The sequence below is a fragment of the Xiphophorus hellerii genome, chromosome 10 (assembly GCF_003331165.1).
Source record: "Xiphophorus hellerii strain 12219 chromosome 10, Xiphophorus_hellerii-4.1, whole genome shotgun sequence".
NCBI classification, from domain to species: Eukaryota; Metazoa; Chordata; class Actinopteri; order Cyprinodontiformes; family Poeciliidae; genus Xiphophorus; species Xiphophorus hellerii.
The window spans coordinates 13588450-13606573 of NC_045681.1; the positions used below are offsets into that span (position 1 = coordinate 13588450).

General features: G+C 37.7%; 3 protein-coding genes and 1 long non-coding RNA gene across 4 annotated transcripts; 1 reads left to right on the forward strand and 3 right to left on the reverse strand.

Annotated features, from left to right (window-relative positions):
- Positions 1–1113: 1113 nt before the first annotated feature.
- LOC116727490 (uncharacterized) lies at positions 1114–3297 on the reverse strand. Its single transcript, XR_004340807.1, has 3 exons — positions 3166–3297; positions 2841–2941; positions 1114–1388 (listed from the first exon to the last, which is right to left on the reverse strand). It is a non-coding gene; the product is annotated as an uncharacterized LOC116727490 (long non-coding RNA).
- Positions 3298–5173: 1876 nt separating this feature from the next.
- On the reverse strand, positions 5174–10626 carry LOC116726806 (inactive all-trans-retinol 13,14-reductase). The gene is made up of 11 exons (XM_032573683.1): positions 10405–10626; positions 9130–9312; positions 8085–8326; positions 7806–8001; positions 7510–7707; positions 7320–7439; positions 7094–7232; positions 6625–6734; positions 6342–6508; positions 6065–6224; positions 5174–5860 (listed from the first exon to the last, which is right to left on the reverse strand). The coding sequence occupies exons 1-11, from the start codon at positions 10559–10561 to the stop codon at positions 5694–5696; spliced, it is 1839 nt and encodes a 612-aa protein (XP_032429574.1). The 5' UTR covers positions 10562–10626; the 3' UTR covers positions 5174–5693.
- A 1660-nt stretch (positions 10627–12286) lies between these two features.
- Positions 12287–13151, reverse strand: gngt2b (guanine nucleotide binding protein (G protein), gamma transducing activity polypeptide 2b). The gene is made up of 3 exons (XM_032574747.1): positions 12993–13151; positions 12742–12830; positions 12287–12601 (listed from the first exon to the last, which is right to left on the reverse strand). The coding sequence occupies exons 2-3, from the start codon at positions 12823–12825 to the stop codon at positions 12473–12475; spliced, it is 213 nt and encodes a 70-aa protein (XP_032430638.1). The 5' UTR covers positions 12826–12830; positions 12993–13151; the 3' UTR covers positions 12287–12472.
- A 1529-nt stretch (positions 13152–14680) lies between these two features.
- On the forward strand, positions 14681–17944 carry tmem101 (transmembrane protein 101). Its single transcript, XM_032575330.1, has 4 exons — positions 14681–14861; positions 16187–16367; positions 16960–17106; positions 17201–17944. The coding sequence occupies exons 1-4, from the start codon at positions 14731–14733 to the stop codon at positions 17507–17509; spliced, it is 768 nt and encodes a 255-aa protein (XP_032431221.1). The 5' UTR covers positions 14681–14730; the 3' UTR covers positions 17510–17944.
- The last annotated feature ends 180 nt before the right edge of the window (positions 17945–18124 follow it).

Below are 18124 nucleotides of genomic sequence, written 5' to 3' on the forward strand. Positions count from 1 at the left end.
TTTTGTGTGTCATTACATATTCACTACCAGATCGTCACTGGGCAGTATTTATTTATTGGGGTGAAGATTTTGGTGACCCCAATATGTCACTCTTTGCTGCAGTTCTCTAACAATCTCTTTTGGAAACATGATATTTCTAGTTAAAGTAAATGCTGTCCCAGAAACTGCTTCTCCAGTCCAAGCTATTGTTCTGAGCCCTGAATATGAAAGCTTGAAGGCTGATTTAGAATCTTATTTTGAAATGAAACAGTCAGTATTGTAGGTTCTGAGTTATCATGGCCTTATATGATACAGTTAGAATAGCACCTGTGACACCTTTTGTGGCACAGCAGGTATTACAAACTAATGACAAGGATACGCATAAGGACATGTTGCTTTAACTTACAAGAGGGAAAGTAATGTTTAAAAAAAGAACTGAATTTATTATTTAAAATACCAGAATACTTACCAGTCAGAAAATAAACTTTGCAGAAGAAACTGAAAATCTGGACTTTTTGACATCTTCACAGCAGCATTTAAATTTGCTAGACTGGACTATCAGTGCAAAAACATTTTGACTGATCCTGCGTTTGACTGTGGAGAAACTTTTCAGGCAGATAAAAAAGAATCTGTCATGAAGTGCGGGTGGTGAGAGTGGTGAGGCAGATGCAGCGGACCCAGGTATGATGAATAATGATGTTTTTAATGAAAATAACGTAGTCCAAACAACGAGCAGGAGTAACACACACTGAACACGAAGAGACTAAACATTGACGAGGACCCGACGACGAACAAGGAACACAGGTGGAGTTAAATACATGGGAGGGTAATCACAGAACGAGACACACCTGGGAACAATCAAGGGGAGGACAGGACAACGAAGAGACTCAAGGACACAGGACACTCTAAATGAACACAGAAAACACAGATCCTGACAGAATCAAGTGTTTGGAGAAAGCTGACATTCTCCTTAGCTTTTCCATTTGGCTCACTGAAAAGCTGGTCCTTCTCTCTTTTTCATAAAGTGTAGAAGTGTCGTGTGACCTGTGCAAAGCAACAAAACTATTGTATTTGTTTTAGTCAAAAGAAAATTCACAAATAAATCTTGTTTGTTTTTTTATTTTTTGATCATGCTATAAAAATGCACCAAATTAAAGCAGATTTCCATAAATTTAGCACACATCAAGAAGTACTGAAAGATCATAAAGGTAAGAGGCAGGTATTGCATTTTGTCACCTGCTCATGCCTTAAAACACACTCCAATCCTTAAAACTATCTTCAGACTCAGCCCTCCTCTCATCTTGGGCATCTGAATTTTTCCGTCTCTCCAGATTGGAGGCAGCTGTGGCTGCTGGCTGGCTTCAAGCTGTGGGAGGCTGCAGCAGGCCAGCAGGGAGGAGCTCCAGCATCTGGAAAAGAAGAAAAACTGACCAAAGCGCCAAGAGAAAAAAAAAAGAAGACTTTTCTGTTACACTTTTCATGGGTTTCTACCCTGCAAAAAGAAAAAAGAAACAGTACGTTTTAATGGTGCACAGTTAAATCTCCAGCTAGCATTTCTTTTGCCTAAAAAGTGCAAAATGGAGAAGAAATGACAGAGTTATGGTTGAAAGGGAAAACTGCTTTTGTTGAATTTGAACCCTCTGGGCCTCTCTTAATGTAAGGGTGTGTCTAAATGTGGGAGGAAAAAAGGGGAGGGGATTCAGACGTCTGTGCGTCTGCTGGTCAGGAAGTACCTAAATCCAGTCTCACTTCTGCATACAAGACCTACCTGCTAAGCTATCAGTATTAAACCTATTTTAGGAAATATATTTTTTAGCCCTTGGTAAAAGCTCCATGTAAAAGTTAAAATAAAATATTCTTTTAGTAACTAATCTCAAGGAATATTTTAGAAAAATCCAATGATGAATGTATGTCCTTTCATTCAGTGGGGGAAACTTAGAAATCATAGTAAGAAACAAAATCATTGATCCCAGGTTAAAAAGTCCTAATAAGTTCTATAAAACAAAATGTCACTAGAGCTTTTTTCTCATTCATATTTAAACATTTAATTATTATTTTTATTGCTTTCTGTTTACCTGGAGTGGAAGTAAATTAATATAAAAGCCTGTGTGTTTTTCTGCCATATTTGGACACATATATTTACACTGAATCTGAACCATAGTGAGAAATCTACACAAATAAATAATAAAAACTATACATTTTCTGTAAAGTGTGGTTTAAAAAGCTACTTCTAGTGCAAAATAAATTATGATAATGCTACATTCATTCTCAACTAAAATTGTTAATCTCATATTATTTAATTAGATAGGTTAGCACATTATTACTCAAAGTTTTTTGGAAGTGCGCCCTGTTTAAATTGGAGAAATTTAGTTTGGTGTCAACTGATTAAATAAGATTGGCTATCAATGTGGGAGCAAAAGAAATACTGCCAGGGGACTTCGGAAAAGAAGATTTAAACAGCTAATAATTTAAAATTTATCAAATTACTGCGTGTAAAAAAGTCTACAAGAGAAAAATATGCAAGGCAACTGCTAACATTTTAAGGTTTTTTAAGGCAAAATACTAATTGAATTTTCTTAAATTGAAAACCCTTAAAATATCTTCAGATGACCTCCAGCAGGATCTCGCTACTGTTGGTGTGAAAGTACATCCTTTGTAGAAAGAAATTCTGCTTTAGTTTAATTCTCATGGAAGGGGAAATTTTTCCTCTCCAAGAAAAATAAGTATCCCAGAGACACATTTCAGGACTTCTGAAATAATGATATTCAGAGATATGAGTCTAAAATTTTAATATTTGGTCACCGGAAGAAAGCAGATTTTAGTCATAAATCAAGTGGAGCGTTACAGGAAAATAAGCTTACACCAACTGGGAGAATAGAGCAGGAAGTGTCATGGTTTGGGGATACTTTGCTTCACCAGGACCTGACCAGCTCACCATCACAGCATCCACTATGAAGTCTACCTATTAAGAGAGGGTACTTGAGGAAAAAATGAGACTGTTAATGAAAAAGATTAAAGCTCAAGACACAACAGGGCAAACAACCATGCATTCACACACTCATTACTGAGGGCGAGCTAGACAGACCAGCTAACTAAACAGTCATGGTTTTTCACTGTGGGTGAAGAGGTTCCCACCCATGCACAGAGATATCACACAAACTCCATGTCAGGATTTGAACCGCAAACCTTTCTGCAGTAAGGTGACAATGCTGCCAGTTTTTACTCGAACCTCAACTTGAAAACACTGATTTATCCCTTTAATTAGTGATTTCAGTTTGCCGTTAGGTGTGGTTGTCTGCCATGTGTCTCTCTGTTAGTCCTGTGATCTACTGGCAATCTTTCCTGGGTGTACCCCGCCTGCTGTCTGTTAACTATTTCAGGGAGAACCACCAGCCTCTGGCTGAACAGGAGGTTAATAGGAAAAGAAAAACCTTTTGTTATTTATATAGTATTCTACAACTGCAAAGAAAACCTTGACTTGGTCATAAAAAGTTAATCAAATTTTTGATTATCATCTTTATGAAAAGATAAATCAGCCTGTAGGATTTAGCATCAACTAAAGTGCTACTTTAAAATGTTTTGAGCTAATTCGTTGGGCGACCATGGGTAATCAGAGTTAGTATTACACTGTGGAAATCATGCAATTCCATAAATTCTAGAGCTGTTCAGATATTTTAGTTTCAGGTGAGTAAATAGTCCGACTACCAGTCGACAATCTGACTCCCAGACTCTTACTGAAACTAAGGGTTGCTCCTACTTTCTTCCTCCCTGAAGAAAGTAGGAGCAACCTTTCATGTTTATTTCTCAAGTAATACCCTTTTATCATGCCAGAGTAATTAGATGTTATGAGCTACCAAGTTTCCAGCTCTGCAAAGTCAGCAACATTAACTCCTTCTTCTCACTTTGCTACAATTTTTAATTTGACCATTTTATAATTTTGTACTCTTCATATTAACACAACTTTAAAGAAATATGCTCCCCTGTATGTGCTTTCTGAGTGTCAGTGCTAGCTTTCCCTGGGTTGTACAGCAGAGCGATGAAAGCCAATAGAGCTGGAGGTACCGGCATCCCACCGTTCGCCTGGACACAGGGTCCATTCATTCCTTCCCGTCCCCTCAGTCATCCCCTACGGACCTCAATTTGTCAGCCAACCTGCCCAACGTTTGCTGAGGAAATGTCCACTTAATGCAGGAAATCTGAGGTTTCACTTCACACGTTTGATTTCAGCGGTTGCCCAAACAACACCGGGGGTACGAGTCAGGTCAGAAAAACAAGGGTGGGAACTAAACCCAAAGGATCCGTGAAACCTCACTTCACCTGTGTCAGATATTTATAATACTAGCTAAATCTTATAAAGGCTCACTTAGGTAGTATTTAATGTAATTATTTGCTGACATGCAAGGCATCAGACATTTATTAGCCCAATTTGACTGAAATATTATAAAAATCTTTCAAATATTTTAGTTTGACTTTTGAATTTTAGCCAGAGAGCTTCTGATTAAATTATTTTAAAAATGTGGTTATGCTATTTTTGTTTCTACTAATGTGTACAAGATACAGAGGAAAGGCCATGTGTTTACAAAAAAGATATTTGCAACAAAGAAATGTGTTCATCAAAAGACGTTTTCAGAGGAGAATTTTATTTTATTTTTATTTTATCAAAGGAAAACAGCTGTCCAAACCGAACTGGTCCATAACTTTAATATTGTTTGTTTGTTTGTTTAGTCATTCAGAGTTGGATTTGTTGCAGTTTTGCTGATCATCATCCTTCTGCATAGCCCTATTGCAACTGAACTTAAAGTCCCAAGCAGATTGCTCAATGTTATGGTTTAGGATTTTCTAGTCAGAAAGGAGAATTAATAGTTCAATTAATCAAAGTTGTTGACAACTTTGTTACATTTGGAAAGAACACAGGCGTTATGTAGATAAACGTCGTGGGAAAAACTGAAAACATATTGGCTTAAATTATCAATAGTTCATTGATTGATTTTTTTTAAACTCTGGTTCCAGTTGCTCTCAGTGACACTAACATTCTGTCACTGTTCAAAGAATAATGTAAATATTCTAGGTAAACAATTGTCTAATGCAAATCTAACTGTGGATTCTCGGTTGGTAGAGCGCCATTTCCATCAACAGCTATTGCATTTTTGAGAATGTTGTTGTTTTAAGTTGACAGGAAAAGAGATCAAATTTGTTTGGAATTCTCTGTTTAATCAAAGTGATGATGCTAACAGTTATCTTCTGCAGGCAAAAATATTTCAATATATGGTCATCACTTCTCAGAATTATTATTCAAAATATCTGAACTATCACTTTAAAAGAAAGTTTCATCCCTATTAAAACCAGCCTAAGGTTCAGAAAAAAATACAGGCATAATACCAACAGATATGAAACATAATTCTATGTCCAAGCTCTTTGATATCATAATAGTTTACAGGTAAGATCCAGATCACAACAGATAGTTCACATAACTTTCTGTCTAGCTGATCTAATTCTCCATCTTTTTATATCCATATTTCCACACTTAAGAAAGTGAGAGCGTTTACATATCAATAATAATAATAATTCATCACATTAAACCAAGTACAAATATGAAATCACATTTGCCTCTTCGAAATCATACACTGTACATCAACCTATTGGCAAGCCTTTCTGCACCAAGTTTTTTCACTTTCATTATCATCCTGCAGGGGCGGTAGTGAGCAGCATTCTCCTTACAGTTTCTTCTTATCCAGCTGGGCCAGCTCTCTGGCTTTCTTTCTCTTCAGCTTCTTTTTGAGGATGAGTAGGTTGATGTAGACGATGTGATTCAACACAGTGGAGGCGCAGAGGAGTCCGCCATGCAGGGCGCCAGCAATCCCACAGCTGAACACATCTTGACCTGAAAGCAAGAAGAAAAGACGCTTCATTTTTCTGTTTTGCTTGTGCGTAACAAAGCCCAACATAACAGCAAACCATTCACTGATGAAGTCAGTACACAGCAAAACCCCATACACACTATCTATTTCAGTATGCTACAATTTAAAAAGAGGTTTCTCTGTCTGTGACAAATACTCAGAGTAAGAGGTTGTGACATTTTCCACACCTGAGATGTAAAGGTTTTTAACAGGAGTGCTGCTTCTGTTCCTGGCTACAGCCTCAGCATAGAAACGCTCCACGTTGTGCTCGGCAGAGTACATGGCTCCACGCTGAGCTCCCAGGTAGTGCATGTTGGTCAGCGGAGTTGCCACATCTTGGAAAACAAGCTGAAGAGCAGTTTTTCCAAAAGAATGTCAAAATGATTATGTTTTTTCAAATTACTTGAACGTTTAACTACCCAAAAGGAAAATGTTTCCACTTATACATATTTTGACAGATTTTACCTTCTCTTTGATTTTAGGAAACACAGTGCAGGCCCAGTCAAAGAGGTTCTTTGTGAATCTCATTTTGTAGTTGTAGTAGTCATCACCTCTTTTTCGCACAGTAGTATCCTTCCACTCTTCAAACCATTCATACTTGACCATGGTCAGTATTGTCATGCAAGACTTTCCTGAAAGCATAACAGACAGCAAATGTTTGTTATTTATGAGTCAAATTTAAGAACAGAAAAAAGATTCCTGTCACCATTTTTGGTGTCAAAATCAGGAAAGAAGCAACTTTATTTACCTGGATGACGTATATTGGCTTCAGGATCTTTTGCAGATGGTACTGTGATGAACATCATAGGGATGTTATCAGGCGCTTCCTCTTTGCTCAACGCAAAAAAGTCCTCCATCCTACAAAATCGATAATATAATTTTTGAGGTTTATTTTACTTACTCACTCAAGGGGGCTGCATAAAAATGCAGGCCACACTTTTCAGACTCTGTTGTAGACCTTGAGAGCCACGTCTCTTTTTCTTCCACTTTGCAATTATGCACTACTTTGTGTTAGTCTGTCACACAGAAGATCCCAATAAAATACATGAAAGTTTGTGGTATGTGACAAAATGAAAAAAAAGTTAACGGGTGAAGGGTATAAGGAGTTTCACAAGGCACTCTAGGTGAGGAAGTTTTCTAGCTTCTCTCTATGCAATAGCACCCTCTTGTGGTAAATACTTTCAAGTTCTATGCCTTATTTAATTTCTTCTACTCACGACTTATCCATGTCGTTGTCTTTGAAGAGCCAGAAATTTGTAGAGACAAGACCCAGGTCCTCTGCAGTTCCATCAAAGCCAGAAAAGATCAAAAATGATCCTCTCCCATGTTTCATCATGCTCAGTCTTTCCTGAATATCTATGAAGTGGAACCTTTATAAGCAACTTAAGACATCTTTGCAGCCCACCTTTAATTTGGGTTGAAGCAGTTCCTCGGCATACTGACCATGTTTGACCTGAATCTCAGGTGGTAGGAGTTTTTGGAAAGTGGTAAAGACGCCACAGTTTGAAACCACTACAGGTGCGTGGACCTCAACTTCGTCCTGGCCTTTCTTCACCTTCACACCTAATACACATACACCAAACGTAAAGTCTTGACCTTCAACGAGCGAAAACAATCTGGTTTCACTTCTCACCATAGGCCGCTCCATTCTCATCAACCAGGATCTGAGAGACAGGAGCTCTGACCAGACAGCTCCCTCCATATTTCTGAATAGTTCTGATGATGTGGAAGGCGATCTCACTGGCTCCACCTTTTGGGTAGTAAGCGCCTCGTTTGTAATGATGCATGAGGAGAGCGTTGATCAGAATGCTGGATTCCTTTGGAGGCACACCTAAATGGGACGTGAATAGCACTCTAGGAAGTAAATTTCAGGAACTAATTATTGATGCTCCCTTTTGATAAACTTGAAATGCTAACTTTGAGACACACCATAGAAAAAGTAAGAAAAGATGACTTGGAGGTCTTTGTTTTTGGTCAGGGTGTTTATGAAGTCAGTCGCCGGTGTGCCAGATAGACGGAAGACTGGAGAGATGAGATCTGCGATGCCTGACTTCAGCAGGAACAAAGAGACCCACTGAGGAATCAGCTTCATGCTTGCCAGGTAGTGGGTCTTCTTAGCTGAGAGCTGTTGCAACATGGACGACATTTATTAAACTCTTAAAAATGAACCATACACTAAGTGTTAGATTGATTTACTATAATCAATACCTTCATGATTTTGAAGAATTTCTCGATAGCCTCTGTCTCGTTTGGAAATTGCTCAGTCAGGCGGGCTTTCATTTCATGTTTTCCAGTGAAAATCTTGTACTCCCGCCTCTCAACACCACTGCCGATTTGGACCGTGTCGACATGTGGCTGCAGCTTCTGAAACTCCACTTGGCCCTCAGTGATCTGGTCAAAGGCAATTCGAAGCAGACTGTTTTCATGGAGTTGACCGATGTAATGAAGACCTGAAGACAAAGAGTGACAGACGAGGTCCTCAACTAATTTTAATCGAGTCCCATCAAAGAACATTATATTTTCATAAAAGAACAGCTGTAAGACAGTTGTAACGAACAGAAAGAAAAATATAATGCCATTGGAACTGAATCTTCATCAATTGTACATGCACAGAAAAAATGAAATTTTTTCTAAAGGAAGTTAGAAAAGTAGCAGTTTAAAAATTTTATGACTTAGGAACACCTTAAAACAAACTTACTCTGGTGTTTAGCAGGTTATTATGTTGGGTATATTTGTGTGTTAGAATGTCCTAGTCAAGGTCCAGATGTAAACTCAACTAAGAATCCATGGTAACATTTGAAAGCTGATGTTCACAGATGCTTATCATTCAATCTGATTAAGGTTGGGAGGCTTTTTAATTTTGTATAGTAGAATGAGTGAAAAACATCAGTTTCTAGATATGCAAAGCACTTGTAGTAGACATACCTCAAAGTATTAACAAATTGGGATTGAATACTAATGCTTTGCACTTTGAAAATTTTGTGGGCTGAAAAGTTTTGAAAACCAGATTCTGTTTTTTGTTTAGTTTCACAATTCTGTATTTGGTTTTGTCCTGTCACCTGGAATCTTAGTGCATTTTACCAAGACTCCAATAAAACACATTAACTGTATAGGTGGCTTTTGAGACATTTTGTATATGTTTAATTCTTCTTTTTATGACACAGTTGGAGAGCATAGTGGCCTGACTTTCCTTTAATTGACAACCACAATCATACCTGAAGCTGTTTTGAAATTATGTGGAAAGAATCCTTACCAACATCAAACTCAAAGCCCTTCTCTATGTACGTGTGGCAGCAGCCTCCAGCCTGGTCATGCTGTTCCAGGACCAGAACCTTCTTTCCTGCTTTAGCAAGTGTGGCCGCGGCAGACAGTCCACCAATGCCACTTCCGATCACGATCACATCCAGGTTCTGGGGCACTTTGTCGACACTGAAACCTGGACAGCAACACACAGGAACACCTTTAGTTATCAGGTTTTGTTCCACTCTATAGACTTGCAAAAGTGTTGAGATTGACACATCGGTACGTGTTACATAACTGTTTTTCAGAGCACAGTCTAAAGGTTGTCTTTCAGGTCATAAATACTGAAGATGTGACAATGGCAGCATATTGGCCTGTTATCAAAATTTCCAATTTCCGACCTGATTTAGATAAAACACCCATAAATATGCAGTCCCACGTCTGCTAATTTAGATGTGATCTCCAGTCTGATAAATGGTATGCTAAGAAAGTGTTTATACACTTACATTTGTTCAAACCCATAGTGGTCGTAGCATAAGTAAAACAGTTTCAGGAGAAATAAAAGGAAAAAATAAAACTCACAGAAAGTATTGGCTGAAAATAATACATGTTTCAATTGGGAATAAATTAAGCACCATAGATGTAATCACACGTCTGAAGAAGTCATATTCAGGAAATAAAAATATCCAAGACTTGTTTGTCAGATTAAAAGTACTTTTGGATTTGCAGTTGGTTTCAGAGGAAGAAAATCATGCAGCTAGAACATAGCTGATAATTTGTTTAAAGAAATCAAGGTCAGACTTCCTATTTGAGGCTCCTGATTGGTTTGAAGGCAGCTTGTTTGGTAAAACAAAGTTAAAATCACTTCTGAACACTTTACGAGACTTGTTTTTCCAAAACATGAGATCTCTTGAAGCTGTAATAGCAAAGTTATTCAGTAAATGGATACATAGTGGTGCAATGAGCAGAACTGTTCCCTTGCAGCAAAAGGGCCTGCATGGAGTTTACATGTTCTTTCCATTCACTTTGGCTTCTTCATACAATTAAAAATCACGACTGTCTCTCTAAGTTCCCACATAGTATGTGCATTTTTTGTACTGTGTGCCCCTGGGATGAACTGGTGACCTGTCCGTGGACATAGCATGGACAGTGGTTTATGACCACTGTAAATGGGTACCAGTCCCCCTCATGGTTTATAAAATAACAATTTACTTTACATCAGTAGGACTATTAACAATAAATGTACTGAGAAATATGCTGACATATTCAGCATCTGCCTTAGCGTTACCTTGTTTGATGACTTTGTCTCTCTTCTTCTGGTCAAACTCACGGGGCGCCGGGGGTCTCACAGACTCCAGGGAGAACGGACTGGGCTTCCCAAATAGGTACCAGTAGGTGCCACCGGCCCATATAACCAACCATACTAAAAGAATGAGCAGCCACATTTTTGGATAAAATGAGATACGCCGACAGTGTCCTCAGCTGTTCTGCACAACAAATCGTTCAGAAGTCTCCTTTTTATTATGCTGCAGTCCAGAGCCAAAGGTCTGGGGACTGATATGAAACACTATCTGCGTTACAAAGAGCAGTAAAGATAAAGCGAAGAAAGACCCACTTTTTTATGATTACAAAACATATATAGATCTTCAGTAATAACTGTGCAGACAACAATATAAAATAATGTTTCCTCTGTTTTTCTGAATGTTTTTCATTAGATTGTGCTTGGGCTTGCTCACATTTTGATAAAGTATTTGATGGATCACACGCAAACATTTCAACTTGTGTTGCCCACATTCTCCAAACTGGGCAGCAACTCATATGTTTGCCTTTTTTGAAACAAACATATGTTTACATTCACATTTACCAGTAAAAGAACTAAAGCTAATGTTTTCCAGTTTATTTGTTGGTTAGCTTAATTTTCAAAGAATATCTGGACAATTCAAAGAGCATGGAGGAAATCAGAATTGATTAGATAAATCCTTGTGAAATTGTTTTTATCTGATAAGGCAATTAAGATAATTTGCCTCTACAAATATTTGTAGACTTTATACATGTCATTACAACAGTGCAGCTGATTAAGTTAGTGGGTTTTAGAATCCAGGTAATGTCCCACATAGACTTTACCCTGAATAACTTGGCAATGAAAATGTCTCCTATGAAAACTGAGAAACCACAATTCGTAAGTAATCCTTTCATACTTGTAAGAGTGTTATTTCACTGTAGAGACAAAAGTATTCAAAATTTTCTACATTTTGTCACAACTTAGATTTTAATTGAATGCACAAAACAAAGAAATGGATCATTTTCAGAAACACAGAAAATAAATAGTTTGAGGACTGTGATGAGGTTTTGTATTCAGACCTACTAGGTTTGTATTTTATAGAACCAATTTTGTTCAAATCACAGCTGCAGGTTTTTTGGGGCAATGTCGTTGCTTACTTTACACATCTACAGATTGACATTTCTGATAATAATTGTTTTATTTTATCCAAGTTTTTATTTTTTATTGTAATATTTGCAATGTTTTAAACACCACCTGTCTTACTCAACTTACTGTTTCAGTTTATTTCATAAAGGTTTTGGACACAAATTATCGTCTGTCATGATGTTGATGTTATAATATTGTATGTATTTAAGATTATTAAAGTAAATATTCTATTCTATAATTCATTGTATTCTATTCATAAAACACTTAGTAGTGCATTATGCTGAATAAAGTTACAAACTTTCACTTAATCTAACTATTTAAGCTAAACCTGTGTGATCCTGTATGCATTGAGTTTTGATCATCCTTCTAGTTATGGTCCTTAAAAGACAGACAAATTATTTCTTTTGTTACAAAGGAAAGAGAAATTCAGTTTATTGGGCTCAGGCTGAAACTAATTGGATGAAGCGAGCAGATTGGAAGCTAATGAAGAGTGAAAAAGGCTTAAAGACTTTGAAACAGGAAGCCACTCTGCGTAAACAGGCTGGCTTGACCAACCATGCTGAACCAAAGAAAATCCTATTAAGATTAAATTCAATTGGAGGCTCTGGAGGTTTTGCATTGCTATGCACAGTAACATGGGTCAGGAAACACTGACCAATAAACATGTTTTCACTGCTGCTTTGTATAAACTGAATAGGTAAAAAAAAAAAAACCTGAGCATCAATGATAAAAGCAGACAGAAGATATTTAAATCTATTTTTATTTATTTACAAATTAACCCACTGTCACGCTGACAACTAGAGTGCTGATAGAAACACTGATACACACCTTCTGTTTCTTTCATTTGTACATTTAAATCAGAAAAAAAATAAACACTACAAAGAAACCAACTCTGACAGAAAGAAATTCTTCCTTGGATGATTGTGTGTTATGTTATAGAGCAGCCTCCTTTGTCTCCCTTGTAAGGGTTCTTGTCATCTGGAACTCCCTTAATCAGCGGATCGTTTGGCAAGAGTCCTTCAACGTAAGCAATTGTGTCAGCACAATTTGCACTCACCTGTTGAGGAGGAAACATGAGACACTCTGTCAACATGTTGCCAAAAACAATATAATAATAAATTGTTTGATGTTTTTAGGATTGACAGAGCGAGCTTTAGCAGCTATACGAGAGCAAGGTTGTTAGAATTAGATACTTACTGCTGTTCTTGGTGTGCTCACTTCCTTTTTCAATTGTTCCAGTTCCATTTTCAAGATTTCCTTATCTGACATATCCCGAGCCATCCTGGCTGCAGAGAGAAAACAAAATCCTGGCTTCAAAAGGTTTCAAGGATAATAGCGACTCCCTAAATGCTTTCTTTTGTGATATCTGTAGATTCATCCAGATAACCTTTCATCTTTCAGTTTCTAAATCAAAAAAGCAACAAAAGGAATGTTTCTTGAGTGTTTACCTGTCGAATGGCGGGATCCCCAACACTCAGAGAAATGTTTTGGCTCCTAAGAGCTGTGCGCCTTCCTGCCGTCTGGGTGCCTCTCTCCACTAACTGAACTGTGCTCTCCCACTGCTCCTCATTTACAGCTGATCCCCGTCACCGGCTTTCGTTTGAGGTCGCCACCAGATTGGAGGACCTGATGTCACCAATCCCCAGTGATGAGATTAAACAATCAAGGAATTTAACTCCTGAAACAGGAAGAGCACTCTCACCAGCTACACGCAGAAAGCGAGAATATGACATTTAAAAAGTGAATTCACAGCATCATCTGTACTTAAGTTGTCAGACAGAAATACCTAGCAGAGTGCTTTTCAATCTACCATCTAACAATAAAGAATGAAAAAATTACAAATCTACCAAGAAATGGATGCTCATCTCTTTTGCAAAGTAGAATTAGCTAAAATTTTGTTCTCGGAATCTTCAAACTTGATAGAGGTAGACTCAGAAAAAGTTGCAGGTGTAATTGCAGTGAAAGATGGTTATAAAGAGTATCTAATCCTCCTGTATACAATGTATGGATGAATGTATGGATGAATGGATGGATGTATGCATGAATACATGCATACATCCATACATGGATGGATGGATGGATGGATGGATGGATTGCAGGAAGGAAGGATGGATGGTCTCTTAGTGTTTTGAAGTTGCTTTTAGGTTCTTATTGAAGTAAGGTTCTATTTTTAAAAAATGACTGTATTAAGTGAGGATTTGATTTAACAGATAAAAATATTGATTACTTTGCACATTTACCACCTTCTGTTTGATGCACATCTTCAGAAAATCATAAGTCCTATATATAAACATGAAATGGGTTTTATTGTTGTTCTTTTTTACTTACAGTACTATCTTGTCATCACCTCCTTATGACATTTGATGTGGGATACATGACAAGCCAGTGATCAGCAGCTCAGCCTTCCGCAGAACTCACACTAAGCCATTTTCAGGATCTGGGTTAGTACTCAGGATTAACCCCACACACGTCACATGGATTATCGGGTTGGAGATGCTTCTTATGAATGTGGGCCGTCACTGTGCACCTAGAGGGCTGTCTTTCTTCTTTGGATAAAGGGAAACAGCAACTTGCAAAAATAAACTTTTCTTTGTTATTGTATTTATGTAATTATTAAACAAATATACATATATATGACTATATTGAACATTTGTATCACAATGTCTATATACACATGGAGATATGTATTATTTATTTATTTATTTATCAGATAACATAATTTGCCTGAATTTACTGATTATTGGACTTATTCATGTTTGCTAATTTATTTATATGATACAATGAATCTTTTGAATGAATTATAAAGTCTTTATAGTTATCCATTTATTGATTGATTTATTAAACAAGATTTTTTTTTCAATTCATTTACTAAGTATCAGATGTCAGTAACTATAACTAACCTGTTGTCAAAAATGTAATAATTAAATTTGTCCTCTAGATGGCGGACAAGATCTCTTTTTACAATATACATCTCAACATGTAGACAGTCTTAGCCAATCAGAACGCTTTACCTGGATACTTCTTCAAAATAAAAGCTTTCCTGTATGCCTTTGAATGGCAGCTGGCTCTCTGGCAGCAACGTGGGACAGCCACATTCTTTTAATTTGACATGAAAAAAGTGTTTATTGGTCGGAAGTTCAAGTATCTGGTAGGCTGACTGGCGGATGGGATACATGAGCTGGAGCTATGGCAGGTCCAAGTAGGAAGCAGATGTTAAGGTTTCTCGGCCAACTTGGGGCGTTTATTCTGACCCGGTTCGGATTTTGGAATTGCTTCAGTATGCTGATGCTGTTCGCTGAAAGAGCGGACTCAAAGAGGTAAAAGTAGCGTGCAGTTTGACGCAGAGCTTCCAGCTAACCTTAGCTGAGAGCGCTAACGGCAGTTCAAGGCAACTTTATGACTGTTCATAAATACCTGGCGCTAAGCCAGGTTGATAAATATTAGAAGAGAGAAAAACATTCAGGACACGACTTTATGTCTCTTTTCCGTTGTTTGTGGCAGACCAACTATCTAAATGAGCAGTATTTTATTTGCGCAATTGAAAAGTTCACTTTACATGTTCCTTTAAGTTCAAACAGCAGTTTATATTTAACTTAATAATCTTTCATATTTAGCCCAACATATCTTTGGACAACTTTCCACCCCAGCTGACTGTGCTTTCATTTCTCTGTGTGGTTGGGTTCCTTAAACCCCACACATCCACACCCCTCCAACTTCTCCTGTAATTATATGCTATAAGAAGTCAATAATGGAGGCCATGTTCGTACTAAGCAGAGTTTTAACTTTATACTCTTACACTCTTTTAAGTTACATTAAAAAATTACTTGAGTACATTACATTAGATTATCAGGTGTCAGCTTATCAATGATCAGTACAGTTCCATTATAGCTTTCTTCAGTCTTAAAAGTTTTTTGAAAGTATGTTTTAATAAATTAGAGTATAATTGAAAAAAATCTAATTTATTTTAAATAAAATAGCTTCCTTTATTATATAGAGTCCTTACACACAGTGGAAAACATTTATATGTTGTATAGATAATGAAAACTCCAAATTAAGTCTGTCAGAAAGTTATCATTAGTATATTTCATAACTACAAGAAAAGGGGGAATTTTAATGAGTAAATGTTGCTCTACTTCCAAAGCATTATTAGAATAATTGGTATTATTCAGAATTTCATTAATTGGGTGTGCTGTGGTGGCACAGGGGTTAAGCACAACCCACATATGGAGAACTTGGTCCTTGACGCTGCTGTCGCAGGTTCAACTCCCGGCCTGGCGACCTTTGCCGCATGTCTTTTTCCTTTTCTCATTACCCACTTTCCTGTCAGTTAACTATCAAATAAAGGCCACTAGAGCCAATAAAATCTTTTGGGGAAAAAAACCAACAGAATTTCATTAATTAGGAACAAGGCATAAAGCACACAAAGCCTACATTCAGAAAAAACAATTGCTGCCCCTCTCTAGTAACCTCTTTAACTTGAAAGCTAATTTGCAGTTCCAACCCTGGGTAGCCTTTTAAAAAGTAAAAGATAGAGTTATATGCAGTCACATTATATAATAATGTAAGGAATAGTAAGTCATAAAGCAACTGAATAAACAGCATAACTTAGACATTAAGTCTTCTGATTCTCTTTTCTCTCCAGAAAACCGGACATCCATGTACCATACCTGTATATTGACATGGGAGCAGCCGTCCTCTGCGCTAGTTTCATGTCATTTGGAGTGAAGAGGAGGTGGTTTGCTCTGGGTGCCGCCATGCAGCTGGCCATCAGCACTTACGCATCCTACATCGGAGAGCAGGTGCATTATGGGGACTGGCTAAAGGTGAGTGAAGCTCCTTGATTTACAGTGTTGAGTCAACTTCATCCACATAGCAAGTCAAAAAGCGCAAAATCCTTTACATTGAAAACAAGCATAAAAAAGACAAGATTAAACCATTAAAGCAATTATAAAAACAGAATACATAAAACATCATACAGCCTCAAATGATTTAAAAGAAAAGCAGAGCTGAATGTCAGCATAAAAATGATATAAATTATATTTGTACTGAGTTACACTTTCTGTTTTGATCATATTTTGAATTTGTAAAAGAAGTAGTTTAAATCAAAGCGCTTTTTATTTTGGTCATTTAATTTGCTCATTCGTCTTTTCGATTCATCCATGCATGCATCTGGTCATTGGTACTTCTGTTCAACCATTGATTAAGCAGACAATCTATCCATCAGTATGTCCATTTATCCTTTTGTCCATACTTCTAACCTTTCATCAGTCTAACGATCCCATCATGCAGGTTCTATATTTTATCTTGAGCTCAAAAATTGACTGCATACTCTGAGTTTTGAAAACTGTTAAATATTTTCTTGCAGAACGTGTAGGAACATTTCTATATACAACACCGATCCTTGTCGTCCTGCAGGTCCGGATGTACTCCAGGGCGCTAGCCGTCATCGGGGGCTTCCTGGTCCTGGCCAGTGGAGCGGGGGAAGTCTACAGGCAGAAGGCTCGCAGCAGATCGCTGCAGTCCACTGGGCAGGTCTTTCTGGGTATCTATCTCATCTGCATGGTGAGGCTCTGTTTGGAAGAAGAATATGCTCCATGGCTTTTTTTCTTCATTTATTTTTGTTACCTTACCTCCATTTCCACGTTTTCTCCACTAGGTGTACTCGCTGCGGCACAGTGACGAGGACAGACAGGCCTACCTGAACCACATCGCAGGGGGAGAGCTCACTCTGATGCTCATAGAAGTGCTGTTTGGCGTTCTAGCTCTGGCCTTCCTCACTGGGTACTACATCCGGATGGCCGCTCAAATCCTGGCCACCATCCTTCCTCTGGTCATCCTGCTCATCGACGGAAACTTCGGATACTGGCACAACAACCGCAAGGTGGAGTTCTGGAACCAGATGAAGCTGATCGGCCACAATGTTGGGATTTTCGGCGCTGTGCTCATCTTGGCCACTGACGGGTAGACGTCTCTGGCTTTTAAAGACAGTTTTTGCAAACGGGTGCGTCTGTGCAAAATGAGATTGTTGTGGCTGGATTGTGCCGGAAGCCGCTGCCCGCCTCAGGATTTAAAGCACTCAGCTTGGGAGAGCTCAGACGGTTCATCATTAGCTACCAGATGGCAGCTTTCCTTCTATAAGAAAAACACGCTTTCTTTTTTACTTTTTAAATAGCAAATGGTTTTATTTATTTGGTTTCTTGTTTACATTTTGTTATGCTCTGAAACTTTACAACATGAGTGAGTATTATGCATTTGCATAATACTCCCCTGGGAAATCCTGAATATCACAATTCATGTCTTAAATTTTTCCAGTAAATGAAAACTGTTCTATAATGGTATGTTGCTTTTAAGATGTACAAAAATGGTTTTTCAATAAATTTAAAGAACACAAGAATATCAACTGAAAAATATTGTGCACATCATTTATATGTAGTGATAATATTATCTGCTGCTTTACCGTGTTGGAAAGATTAACTGCAACCAAAAAATACAAGCATTTGTTACAAAAATGCACCCGATGTTCTTTGATCTGTCAGTTGAGATTTTTCTTTTTCTTGTAAAGATTATAAGGCATAAAAGA

Bases quoted from the DNA above. Each gene is read 5' to 3' on its own strand.
- gngt2b (XM_032574747.1), bottom strand. From the start codon at position 12,825: ATGGCTCGGGATATGTCAGATAAGGAAATCTTGAAAATGGAACTGGAA. The intron at 12,602-12,741 runs GTAAGTATCTAA...CCTCCTCAACAG, and splicing joins TGAGCACACCAAGAACAGCA to GTGAGTGCAAATTGTGCTGA.
- tmem101 (XM_032575330.1), top strand. From the start codon at position 14,731: ATGGCAGGTCCAAGTAGGAAGCAGATGTTAAGGTTTCTCGGCCAACTT. The intron at 16,368-16,959 runs GTGAGTGAAGCT...GTCGTCCTGCAG, and splicing joins ATTATGGGGACTGGCTAAAG to GTCCGGATGTACTCCAGGGC. The intron at 17,107-17,200 runs GTGAGGCTCTGT...TTTCTCCACTAG, and splicing joins GTATCTATCTCATCTGCATG to GTGTACTCGCTGCGGCACAG.
- LOC116726806 (XM_032573683.1), bottom strand. From the start codon at position 10,561: ATGTGGCTGCTCATTCTTTTAGTATGGTTGGTTATATGGGCCGGTGGC. The intron at 8,327-9,129 runs GTAAGGATTCTT...CTTTGTCTTCAG, and splicing joins GGGCTTTGAGTTTGATGTTG to GTCTTCATTACATCGGTCAA. The intron at 6,735-7,093 runs GTGAGTAGAAGA...TCGATTTTGTAG, and splicing joins GACAACGACATGGATAAGTC to GATGGAGGACTTTTTTGCGT.